General features: G+C 39.1%; 1 protein-coding gene across 1 annotated transcript in view; it reads right to left on the bottom strand.

Annotated features, from left to right (window-relative positions):
* The window catches only part of DNAH9 (dynein axonemal heavy chain 9), a 327,356-nt gene that overhangs the window by 290,759 nt on the left and 23,352 nt on the right, over window positions 1-13,245 (bottom strand). The window contains exons 7-10 of the mRNA XM_023529851.1: window positions 8,119-8,286; window positions 6,300-6,416; window positions 4,737-4,887; window positions 1,943-2,057 (exon numbers count right to left, since the gene is read on the bottom strand). Coding sequence (XP_023385619.1) covers window positions 1,943-2,057; window positions 4,737-4,887; window positions 6,300-6,416; window positions 8,119-8,286 — 551 coding nt within the window. The remainder of the gene's footprint in view (window positions 1-1,942; window positions 2,058-4,736; window positions 4,888-6,299; window positions 6,417-8,118; window positions 8,287-13,245) is intronic.

Raw genomic sequence — 13,245 nt, 5'->3', positions numbered from 1 at the left:
CACTTAACTTTCAAATAAAACACAGTAGTGTTAACTACAGCCATTATGCTGTACATTATGTCTCCAGTATTTATTTATCTTTTAACTGCAAGTCTGTGTCTTTTGAAAACCTTTGTCCATTTCTCCCACCATGCACACCCTCTCTCTGATAACCAGGTAACCACAAATCTGATCTTTCTCCATGAGTTTGTTTTTTTTCAGATTCTACATATACGTGAGATTATATAGTTTTTGTCTTTCTCTATCTTACTCATTTCACTTAGCATAATGCCCTCAAGGTCTATCCATATTGCAAATGGCAGAATTTTCTTCCTTTTTATGGCTGAATAATATTCCATTGTATATATCATTTTGTTTATCCATTCATCCATCAATGAACACTTTGGTTGTTTCCATGTCTTAGCTAATGTAAAAAAAAAAAAATGAAGCAATGAACATGGAGCATAGAGCTCTCTTCAATATAGTGACTTCATTTCCTTCAGATATATACACAGAAGTGGAATTGCTGGATCTTATGGTAGTTTTATTTTTAATTTTTTGAGGAACCTCCATACTGTTTTCCACGGTGGCTGCACCAATTTACAGTCCCACCAAATAATGTACAAGACAGTACTCTTTCTCCACATCTTCACCAACACTTGTTTTTTCTTGTCTTATTGATGATAGCCATTCTAACAGGTGTGAGGTGATATTTCATTGTGGTTTTGGTTTGCATTTCCCTGACAATTAGTGATGTTGAGCACCTTTTCATGTACAAAAGTGTTCAGTCTTGCCACCTGGGCCAGAGAATCCCTAAGGCCCTTTCTAGCTCTGAAGAACCTGTGATTCTAATGTCCAAAATTCAAGTCCTCTTTTGTATTTGCAAAAGCCAAGTGCTTTCAACATAATCAGTTTTAGAAAGAGGGATCAGAGAAAGATTGCCTTTCCCTAGGCAGCATTCCGAACATGATATTGCAAACAGCTCTTCTCTCTCACTTCCAGCCCCAAGATGCCTCTAACTAGCTTGGTTTTCAGAATCAGCTGTGAGCTGTGAGGTAGGCCAAACCTGGTCACTGTCAGAATCATAGGGGGAACTTGCAAAGGGAGCAGATTCACAAGTATCCCTCACCCCCAGATTCGGATTCAGTAGCTAAAGGGTAAGGTCTAGGAATCTAATTTTAAGGCTCCCCAGATATTCTAATACATGAGGCCCTCAAACCATGCTTTAGGAAACACTGGGTTCCATTATTTCCCAGAAGCCTCAGTAGCTGAGAGACCTTGTGTCAGAGAGAAACATGTAGAAGGACTCCACAGAGCTTGAAAACTCTGATTTATTTTCCTCAAGAAATAAATTTCATGGAGAAAAGGGAGTCAGCCTATTGTCCATCAAGACTCATTTAACACCAAGGGCCCTACTAGTCAGCCCAAATGTATTGATCTCATTACTATTTGACCAAGAGGTATCTGGTTGCTATGGACTGAATGTTTGTATTACTTCCCCTATTTTCATTTGTTGAAGCCTAATCCCCAATGTGATGGTATTAGGAGGTGGGACCTCTGGAAGGGAAGAGCCCTTCCAAATGGAATTAGTGCTCTCATAAAAAGAGACCCCACAAGGCTCCCTTGTTCTTTCTGCCATGAGAAGACCAAGTGAGAAAATGGCTGTCTATGGACCAGAAAGTGGGCTCTCACCTAAGGCTGAATCTGCTGGCACTTTAATCTTGGACTTCTCACCCTCTAGAACTGTGAGAAATAAATTTCTAATGTGTATAAGCCATCCAGTCTATGGTATTTTGTTACAGCAGCTCAAATGGACCAAGACACTAGATAATTGCTGGAAATGGAAAGAAATAAGGATGATTTTCATGCCTTAGGTAAATGAGATGCATTTCTACAACAGTCAAAATCCAGACCAGGAGCAGGAGCCTAAAATGAACCTGACTTTCAGGAACAAGATACTCACAGATGTGCGATGCATCTGAAGTTGGCAAAGGGATCTTGGATGCGCTGCCTCAGGTCCTGCGCCCAGCGGAGACCCCCAGCCACAGAGGGCATGTTCTTGTGCACCAAAGAGAACCCTGGGGACACAGCATAGCCAGTATGAAGTGAGGCTCTAGTCCCTCAGCCCTGCTCTGCCCCAGGAACACTTCCTGTGCACTACTCCACTTTTTGCTTCTTCTATCTCCATATGTGAAAGTCACCCTGTACTCACATTGAGGTGGGGAGTTCCTGGGAAACCACTGTGCTCTGATAAGGAGTAAGAAAGAGTGACCTTGAGGAGAACATTAACAGGGTCAGAGGATAGGCGTCCCAGTCCAGCTCTTCCACTCTGGTTTTCTGACTTCATACCAGTGACTTTCAACCTGACTGCACATCAGCATCACCTGGGGACTCTTTAAATATACCGATGCTCGGGTCCTGCTCTCACCATTCTGATTTAATTGGTCTTGGTGGGGCTCAGTCATTTGTATTTTTTTAAAGCTTTCAAGATGATCCTAATTGTATAGTCAAGGTTGAAAAACACTGTCTTAAATAGACAACTAAATCTCTCTGGGCCTCATTTTTTCATCTATAAAATGGGAATAATATCTTCCCTACTTAACTTTCATGGTTTCTGTGAGAATTCAATAAGATTATGAATGAGACAGGCCATGTGGGTTATGAAGCACTTTGCCAGAGTTAGCACAATTTAGATATTTTTACTTTGGCCCATACAGTTTGGGTTTTTTTGCTTATAATTAGTTGTCCAAATTTAACAATTATGAGATTTGGTTTTAAATAATCAGTTTCCATCTTCCTTGGTAAAATTAGAAGATCTGGCAAAAAATCAGCTGCCACTTCTAATCAGCAACTGGAGTGGAAAAGTGGTCTCTTCTTTTAACTTACTATGGACTCTATCACTTTCTGAGATCTTATGCTAAGCTCAGATCTATGATAGACCAAATTCTAAGATAACGCCAATTGATCCTCGCACTTGCATAATTCTCTCTTTTTCAGGTATGGGTGGAAACTGAATATAATGAAATATCACTCCTGTAATGATGTTATGTTATATGGCAAAAGGTAGATGATCTTCGGTAGACCTGTCTTAATCAGATGAACCCTTTTAAAGTAGAATGTTTTCTCTAGTTGGTGGCAGAAGGAGAAGTAAGGGATCTGAAGCATGAGAAGGATTCAATATGCCATCACTGGCTTGATAATGGAGGCAGCTACATAGCTTTCCCACCTGGAAATGAATAGGTGTGGCTTCTAGAGTGGACTGAGTGGACCTCAGCTGATAGCCAACAAGGAAATGGAGACTTCAGTCCTATATCACAAAGAACTGGATTCTACCACAAAAATGAACTTGGAAGTAGATTTTTTTTTTCCCCCAGAGCCTCTAGATGAGAAGTCAACCCAGCCAAATCTCGATTTCAGCCTTATACTCTGAGTGGAGAAGAAAGGGACACTAAGCTAGGCCACTGACCTACAGAACTGTGAGTTAAAAGGTAAGCCACTAAGAGCGGTATCACACCCAGTGTTGCAATAATTTGTTATGCAGCCATAGAAAACTAATATGGCCTGTGAAGGTATTTGAGTTTTCAAATTCTGTATCTGATTGGAATATGTCATGAGGATGGTCCCACATAAAACAGGCCAACTGATTTTCAGCGAATGACCTCCTAAGTGGAAGCAATTTTTAAAGACTTCGGTATGAAATCTGGTTTTTAGACACACAGTGGTACTGCTACTCCATCACTTAAAGACCTTGGAAAATTTCCTATTGCCTGAATAATGAATTCCAGATTCCATAATATGGCACTCAGAGCACTTCACAATCTGGCCCCAAACTCCATGACTGACCTAATCTCCCTCTATACATCTTGTTTGGCTACAGGAGGTTCTAATTGGTACCTTCCACATAATCAACTGTCTTTGCTTCTTCAGAAGTCTTTTCCTCTTCTCCCTGGCTGTCAATCTCCCCACCTTTCTGGGCTTGGCTCAAGGCCACCTTCTCCACAAGCTCTCCTTGGAGTATCCCAGTCACAGTTCATTTTGTTTTGCTATAGTTCTTTATAATTCAAGCTGGAAACTACTATTCTGCTATGTAACTGTTCCTATCTGGTGTGTTCCTTAAAGAACCACTTTTTAATATTAATTAGTTTATCCCTTACCCTGGCCTGCCTCTGCATATCATTCCCACAAATATGTCCTACATATAGCAAAGACTCAAGATATATTTGTAAAGCTAAATTGAACTTATGTTTGATTTTCAAACAGATAAGACAAGGCATCTAAGCATTGCAGTAAAACTGGAGACATCACATTGTGGTTTGGTATCACCCTTTCTCAGGCTCCTGATGGTTCTTCCCTCCAGAAGCATGGTTGCTATGGCATTGAAAGAGATTAGAAACTTTTTTTCAGGCATCGAAAAATCTACTGTGGAATTGAGCTATGGTGAAACTTAATCAATGTGGCAACATTGATCAAGGATCAACTCATACATTATGCTAAGATCTCAATCGACCAGAGGCAGTCAAGATTTCACTGCTCTGGGTTATCCTGCCAATCTCAGCCCCATATACAGGGAAATTCACAGTTCAGTGAACTCTACAATCATCCAAGATGGTCTGGAATATCAAGCAAAAGGGTTGTTGTTGCTTTTCTTGGAGAATGTCATAGATTCACAGTAAAGATTTAACAAATACATGAGCAGTGAGTTTCACCCATCCCAGAAGTAGAACTCTACCATCCAAATCCCCTGGCAGCCAGCCTACCGAGTTCTTCCTCCTCCTGAACATGCTGATTATAGATTATCCTCACTGTATCCAGGTCTTTGTTGAACATTTTGATGAGTACCAGGTACTTATCAGATGTATCCTGTGCTACCAGTGGCCTTTCGAGGAGGCTTCCTGCTATGTCTAACAGCTGTAGAAGAGGTGGAGAAAGAAGAGGAACAAGTAGTCAATTAAGCATTTCCAAGGTTACACAAATCTTGTTTCTTGGATTTTCTTTCATATGTCTATCAATGTAAGAAGGTCAAAAAATTGTTATTGAGCAACTGGATAAATAATTATTAATAAGTAGATATTCATAGTCTGTCTCCTTTCTCTTTTGCTTTGAAAGGAGGATTTCTGTCTGCTAAATTACATATCAGATTCTTGTGGATGTAAGAATCTGGATAAAGGGTAAAACATAGAGAAAATGTAAATATATCAGAAAAGTTAAGCTGATCTACATTTAAAAGACCATTAAAAAAAATCTCAAACATTGAAGGATAGTAGATAGAAAAGAAAAAAAGAAGTTAAGTGGGCTAGGTGTCGGGGAGAATATGAAGGGCTAAAATTTGAGAGTGGAGTAGAAAAAAGTTTCAGAGAGAACTAACTCTTGAATTAATTTCTGGAATCAAATGGTTGAAGAGAGAAATCCTAATAGTCTTCCTATGTGAATTATGGAATAGCAGGTATTTATTAAAGGTCATTCTCTCTCTCTCTCACTCTCTCCCTCTCTCTCTCTCTCTCTCTCTCTCATCTATGGCTAATGAGGCCTGGCAATTTGGATTACCCAATATTCTAGAAGAGCATAGATTCCAGTCCATGTTTGGACATTTTCAGTGACTAGAAACTTAACAATTTCTCAAGGAAGTTCACTTCATCTTTAAATAGCATTGACAGACATCTCTTTCCTCTGCTGAGCCCAAATCTGTCTCCTTGTAATTTCTACTGATTAGTTCCGGTTCTAACACTTAAGGCTTCACAGATTAAGTCCCTTCATAGTTTATAGATGATCTATCATGCTCTATAAGTCTTCATATCTCATGACTCAGAATTCTCAGTTATGCAGCCATTTATCTACGCATTGTCCTAAACCTTTTCCATATTCTTGTACCATCTGATTTGGCCAATGCAGGGAAAGGGCACAAGTCTTCTTATTCTAATTACTTGTACTTGAATCCTGTAATAAGTTACCTGGTAGGTGGTTTGCATCAGTTTGAATCAACCTGACAGCAGTTGTTAAACAGCCATGATATTATAGAACCACGGTGACTGCAGTAGACTACTTCACTTTTAATGGGTAAGGCCCAAAGAATATATTCCAGAAGAAACTCTTCTGAAAAGTATTTTTACATCTTATTTTCAGAAAAGCATTAGTAACCAATCTGAGTAGCCAATGATACACACTCCCTTGTTCTAGGACACTCACAATACCTTTCTATCAGACTAATAAGAACAATTAATATCTGCAGGAACAGAACAGTTGGAAGAGTATCCTTACCCTCCTCGGATGAGGGCAAAGGGAGAACTGATCACAGGAATGGCTCCCACCCAACTTGTACAAACCTTAAAGGCATGCTCCAAATCAGGTGCATCATCAAAGGCTTGAATAAAGATAGTCCCCAGTCTTCGGTCAAGATCTTCTACTCTCTGGTTAAATTTAGAGACATCATTTTCAAATTCCTGAAGAGACATCACGTAGACATAGAAAAACATTATTTTCTGAAAGACAGTCCTACTATGCCCTCCCTTTATTACTAACACTTGTACTTGAATCAGTTATACCAGGGATTTATTTTCATTTTCCAAAATCCACCTTGTCATGAATTATTTTTTATCCATGTAAATAGTTACCTGATTATTGTAGCATTTTTTTTCTCCTAGACACTCTAGGCCAAACAGTAGAGTGAGTCAAATTGTGAAGTTGGCACCCTTTTACTTCCCTCTCTGTGCCCCTCCTGCCACTCTCTGAAGCCCCTTCTCTATCACCCACAGTGCCAACTCACACCACCCTGAAAGCCACCTCAACAGCGACAGCCCCAGTAATGGGGCATCTCTATCATTATCATCTACTTTCCTTCCTCCCTCAGGCCAAAATCCTATTTTTCAGTGTAACCAAATTAATCTAGCCATTAGGAGAAAAGTAAGCTAATTAAACTAATATACACCATTTCTTCTAAGTACATTTTAATTGGTTAAGACAGCAGCTAGTCATTATTCTTTAGGTTGCCAAATTTAGCAAATAAAAATACAGGACATGCATTTTAAATTTCAACTTCAGATAAACAATGAATTTTTTTTAGTACATATCCCAATTATTGTATTCTAGCTGACAACCCAAAGTGTGTTCTCCTACTTAGAATATAGCAATTATCAGAGAAACTTTAACTCAAATTTCTAATTTGTGGAATTATTATTATTTATTACTATTGCTTTATAATAGTAATACATATATTTATAAAAAGACAACAAAAAATATAAAAACATAATATAGTTTTACTTCTCAAACCCAACTACATTAACATTATAGTATGTTTTCCTGTGCATTGGATTTTATTTGTTTTGTTTTATCATACAATAGCAAATACATGGAATGGATCCTGCTTTGTAGTCCATCCTTTTTTCCTATTTTTGATGAATGGAATTTTTAAGAAAGCAACATCTCCCTGGGTTTGCTAAGATCTCCCTAGACATTTGAAGGTGCTCAGATCCGATTTCTGCTCTAATTTATTTCTCCTCTCCCCTCATATGCTCTTAAAATTCTTTCTCCAGTAATTAGCCATTTCCCTCTCAGAGAACTCCATTTCCTTGTTTCAGTCTGGCTCTTTTTCTTCTTTTTGTCTCCTGTGGGCTTGCACTCACAGGTCTCACCTTTTTTGGGCTATGGATGAGACATCAGTTCTTGTGTCCTAATCATGAAAAATGCATCTCTGGTCTTTCCCTGATCCTGAGTACTCCCTTGGAAACCAGAGTCAGATCAGAAAAAAAAAAAGGCTATTACTTCACTTAGCTACCCTAACCCACCCCCAAGCTACTAATAAAATTCTGCCCAGGTATGCCTGGCCTTCATGTAGCAGTCTGCTCAAAGCTTAAAATTTTGGAAGCTGCAGAGTGGCCACACCCTCCACCATCATTCCACATCCATCTCAGCATCTCTGAAACTTTGGGTGTCATTAATCCTGAGCAGTCAGCAGTTGGAAAAGGCCCTCTCTGATCTTTCTCTTGACACAAAGAATAATTAGAAGTGGGTCTTCCTTCATAAAACCACTTGGACCATAGAGCTAAAGGAAATGCACAGGGAAAAAGCAAGTCATATCCAGACCCTATAGGCCAGAGGCATCTGAGAAAGAGACAAAACTTGCAAGTTAACCCTCTCAAGCCCTACCATGCCTTGGGGGTCCAGGCAGTCATAGGAGAACTCTGAGAAGATCCTGTGCATCTCTTGAAATTCATCATACATTTGCTGGACCTGCTGACTCAGGGCATTCCCTCTGATGCCACTAAACTCAAGCTTGTCCAGTTTGTGAAAATCCAAGATTGTCTTCAGAAGATCCTATAGGGACAATTCACAAAGAGTTAAAATAATAATGATGATAACAGCAGATCATTCTCAAATTAGTATGAAAAGAGCTGGAAATCATATGGGGGTGGTGGTTGCTTAGGAAAATGTGAAGCCTGATTTGTGTTGTAACCTTATTAGATTGGGTTGGTATAAATAAAAATTGCTTAAACTCAGTAATGAAGTAACAAGAAAGTACAGATAAATAAAATTCACACAAAAAAGATCAGACTTATACTTCAGCCTCTTTCAATGTTTTCTAATAAATAATAAAGCATATTAATAACAATATTATTTACATGATTGGTGACTATATTACCAATTAAAAAAATCAATTTCAAATTGACCATGTTATCTAGCTCTAGAATGGTAGCTATCTTACGAATATTGACAGGAAAGTGGATCCTCTAAATAGTCCTAAATACAAGCCCAGAGGGTGACACCAACATTCTGAGCAACTACTGCCAAGAAAATAAATCTGTTGGGCGCTCTTGACAAGCATATGCAGCACAGTCAAGCATGTGGCCAGCTGAGTGGCAGTGGGCAATTACTTGATATCTGTATGTTTAGTTTCTTCATCTGTATAATAAAGTGAGAGGTAAATAAGTTGATGATGCAGGCTTAGGATTTAGGCCAGTGCCTGGCATGCAGTAAATACACAGTAAGTATGTACTACTGTTGCTGTTGTTGGTATGGCAGTGCTCCAGCTGTGCTCAGAATTAAGTGACAGGTAGACAACACAGCCAGAGCCTTGGAAAGAAGCCCTTCCCAAGTCCATGGAAGCCACTTCACCTCTGATAAAACAGGGGCCTCCAGAACACACCTAGCATGGCAGATCGTAGTATTTCTCTCTCATGAATACTGGCCTAAAATCACAAAACCTCCACATCAAAGCATTCTTCTCATTACAACTTTCAGTCTGTGTGCATACCTCTTCAGTAGGAAAGAGGAAGATGACAGTTACCTCTGCGTGATTTTGGCAAACGTTTGGTGTGGATCACTAGGAGGGGGTCTTCTATCCTGAGGAAGTTTGAAGGACAAGAAGAGGGAACACTATGTGGTGATGTTGAAAATCTAGCAGGTCCTGGTTCCACTCCAGGAAATTCCCACTGCCCAATGGTGACTATTATATGTCAACCCATCAGACTAGCAGAAGGCTGCCTGATTCCTTTCTCTTTCTGAGACACCAAGTTCAGCAGCAGCAACAGAGGCATTGGGAGGAAGTGATGAAAAGTATCTGACTTTCCCCACATTGCAGGAGGGCAGCCATGCAGCCTTGGCAGCCATCTGACAACCTTTTATTGCTCAGCCATGTTCAAACATGGCTGTCAGCAAGTAGCTGGAGTAGGAAAGGAGAGAAGAGGAAAGAACAAACCAAGGAAAGAAAGACATACACCCAAAGCAGGGGGTCTTGCCACCAATGGTGGAAAATGGATCAGTCTTTATTTTAAAACATGTTCAACTTTATACACTGAGAAAAAAACAGAAATGAATTAGACTTAAATGAAATGGACTTAAATAGTAATTAAATTAAATTAAAAAGTACTTAATTGTAAGCAGTGTTATAGGAGAAACGTATTTGTGCTGTGGAGTGTCACCTAGGTAGTCATTTTTCATAATTCCATGGATGCCAATTTTAATATTTAGGAAATACTCTCTAACCATTTTAAAAGACAGATACATCTTGATATGTTTGATTACATCAGAAAATTAGATGATAATTTTGTTATGCTATTTTATTTCTCAAGAATATCTGAAGCATGATCTTGGGTGGCCACTAGAAGGTGTTTTATCTCCAATCTAACAGGTAAACCACAGGTGTTACATATTTATTTAATCATCCCAGTTTTGGAGAAATTCTGATTACTAAAAATAATGGATATTTACATTGCTTTCATTTAACAGACACATAATGGACAACACATTTATTTAGGGTCCAATTCAAGGTCTTAGACCTTTTTTATTTCACTATTAAAAGTGTCCCCAATCTCCACTCCACAATTCCCCTGAATTCTCTCTTCCCTTGACCTGCTTAAGCTTGCTTCAGAGTTCTTACCATGCTCTGGAATCATAATATACTATTTGGCATTATATTATATTATTTTTTTAATTTTATATCCATCTTTCTCAGCAGGTTGTAAATGCTCCAGAGGTATCACTGTATCTTCAGTCCCTGAGAGAGTCCCAGATGCTGAGAAATATTGGTCGAATTAATAAATATATGATCTTCAACCTTCGACTTAGCTACAAAACCTCTAGGAGAAGGTGACAGGGTAGTAAAGAATCTAGGAATCATGGACTCAGGAGAAATTGAGAAAATAAGGAAAATTAGACAAGTGAATTACCAAGCAAGGCCAAACTGTGTGTTTGAAGAGCATTGGTTAAGTGCAAGGCAGAAACTTGCATGGTCCTACTCTGAGGGCAGAAGTAAGACAAATGAGGACAAAGAAATAGATTTGGCCTCAACTTCTAGGTTTAAATTATAAAATTTCTTATATTTGGCCATTTGATCTACAAAAATGATAATTTTATGTGGTTCCACTTAATAAAACGAAACCATTGAATGCCTGGAAATGTCCAACGATAGAATGAACTGCTAAGAGAGGGAGTGAGCTTTCTAACTCTGCATGGATTTTAGTAGAGGTTTGACATCAGAAGTGTTGTAGATAAGATTCCTGAACCTGATGGGAAATTGTCTTGCAACCGTAGAAATAGATTTATCATAATAACCATGACTATATCTTTGATTCTTAAAATATTTCAAGGTAGCTCTTCTTATTGTTTATTTAGAAGTCTCACAAAACAGATAAAAGACAATTTAAACCAATATGAGATTTAAATGATATTTTTAAATATCCATTTTTATTCATCACAGTTGTAAACTTGTGAAATTCATTATGCCACATACTGGCTGAAAATGTCATCTTGAGAGGTAGTATATGTAGCACATGGAAAGAGCCTAGTATAGGGGCAAAAACCATGGGCTTACACAACACTGGTCTGTCAGTTACTAGCTATGTGACTTAAAGCAAGACACAACTTTTCTAAGCCTCACTTCCCTGACCTGCAAATGGATTCATTGATACCTGACTTGCCATGAGGTTACTGAGTGACATGAAAAATGCCTTGGTGGGATTGAATAAATGGTAGCCATTGTAATTAACATCACTCTGGTGTCATTGGATCAGATTAGTGGATAAGAGATGTGTAATGGTTGATAAACAGGTGCTCCTTTCCAGATAGCACAAAGAACATGGGTTCCAGGCATCTGACTGGACTGACTGGGTCCTATTCTTATGAAAAACCATGCAACTGTTAATGGGGTGGTAGGAGGGGCTTCCATTTGTGCTATGGCCCTTGAAGTGGAGAATCAAACTTGGGGGTAATGGCAAGCCCCACAAATACAAGCTTGTTCTCGAAAGAAAGGTCACACTGCCCACCTTAAAAGAAATGCCTTCGGAATTCATTAAGGGAGAGCACAAAGCAGACATTCATAGATGAAAATCTCAAAAGGTCATTGGGAAAAAGACTGTTTACTGGACAACAGCGGCCAACCTTATGCAGCTAATGGTCTCCTACGTGAGCACATGCTCAGGCAGGACTGAAATGGAAGCCTGCCCAATTAGACCTGGATGAAAAGAGGCGGTAGAGAGACTGGAGATGGCAGAAAGAGCAAGGGAAACGTGGTGTATATTAGGTCAGCTTATTACCTATCTCCCTGCTAATCACCTCGCATAAAACCTCAGCAGGAAATCATTTTGCCTCCAAGTGAATCACAGCTTTACAGAAATTTTATAATGAAAGAAATGAGGGCTCTTTTCAAGCTGCTTACTTACTGCATTGTTTGGAGGGAAGAGGCCGCAGGCAGAAACATAAACAGGAGATCTGCAGCATCTACAATATTATGGCACAAAAATGAACTCTGTGTGTGCGGCGTGTGTATGTACATGGTATGAGGTATACGTGTGTGTGGGCTGTGTGTGGAGTGTGTGGAGATGTATATGTGTTGTATGTATTCTGTCTGGGGTCTGGCGTGTGTGTAGTATGTGTGTGGGTTATGGGGTGTGTGTGCATGTGTGTGGTACATGTGTGATGTATGTGATATATATGTGTGTACAGTGTATGTATGTTGTATGAGCTGTATAATGTGTGTGTTATGTATTGTATGTGTGGTATTTGTGTGGTGTGTATGTGATGTGTGCATGGTGTTGTATGTATGTGTGTGAGTATAGTGTGTGAGTTGTGTGTAGTGTATGTGTGCAGTGTGAACTGTGTGTATACAGTGTGTGTGTGTATGTGTGTGTGTTTGTGTGTGCAAACTGGACCATTCAGCAGGAAGGCAGGGTGAGGGAAGGAATCAAGAAGTAGCTGAAAGATTCTTTTTCTCTTCGATTTTTGACTGTTCGTTCAAATTGCAAAGATTTTATATACTTTTGGGATTTCCTTAGCAAGCTGTAAAGTCAAATATTTTTCTTTCATGGAATGTGAATTACAATTTTACCCAAATGACTTTTTTAGAAAAAAGACCTAGAAATCATGTGGTAAAAACAGAGTGTGCAAAGGCAAAATAGAGTGTATAGGGCAGAATAAAATCACAGAACCAGTTTGGGACCCTCAGAATGGAGGGAGGGAGGAAAGCACACTTGTAGAACCCCCTAGGGAAGTATCCAAGTTTGGTGGAAAGATGATACTTGGAACCATTTGCCTTTGGGTACGAATCCCTGCTAAACCTCTCAGAGTCATGTCATGCTGGGCAAGTGAATTGATGTGCCATGTTTAACTGTTCATTTGTTACAGTAAGGGGATTGATACCTATCTCTTATGATGGTTGTAAGGGTGCAGATTCTGGCATGAGATAGGCTCTTGAAATATGTTAGTTCTTTATTTTTCTATTATTTTTCCTTCCCCTGCTCAAGGGTTATCTTTCTAAGAGATTAGCTGTATTATGGTTGT

Source organism: Pteropus vampyrus, unplaced genomic scaffold (genome assembly GCF_000151845.1).
Source record: "Pteropus vampyrus isolate Shadow unplaced genomic scaffold, Pvam_2.0 Scaffold44, whole genome shotgun sequence".
Classification (NCBI taxonomy): Eukaryota; Metazoa; Chordata; class Mammalia; order Chiroptera; family Pteropodidae; genus Pteropus; species Pteropus vampyrus.
Note: the sequence above shows the minus strand (reverse complement) of the source record. Positions and strands in the feature narration are given on the sequence as shown.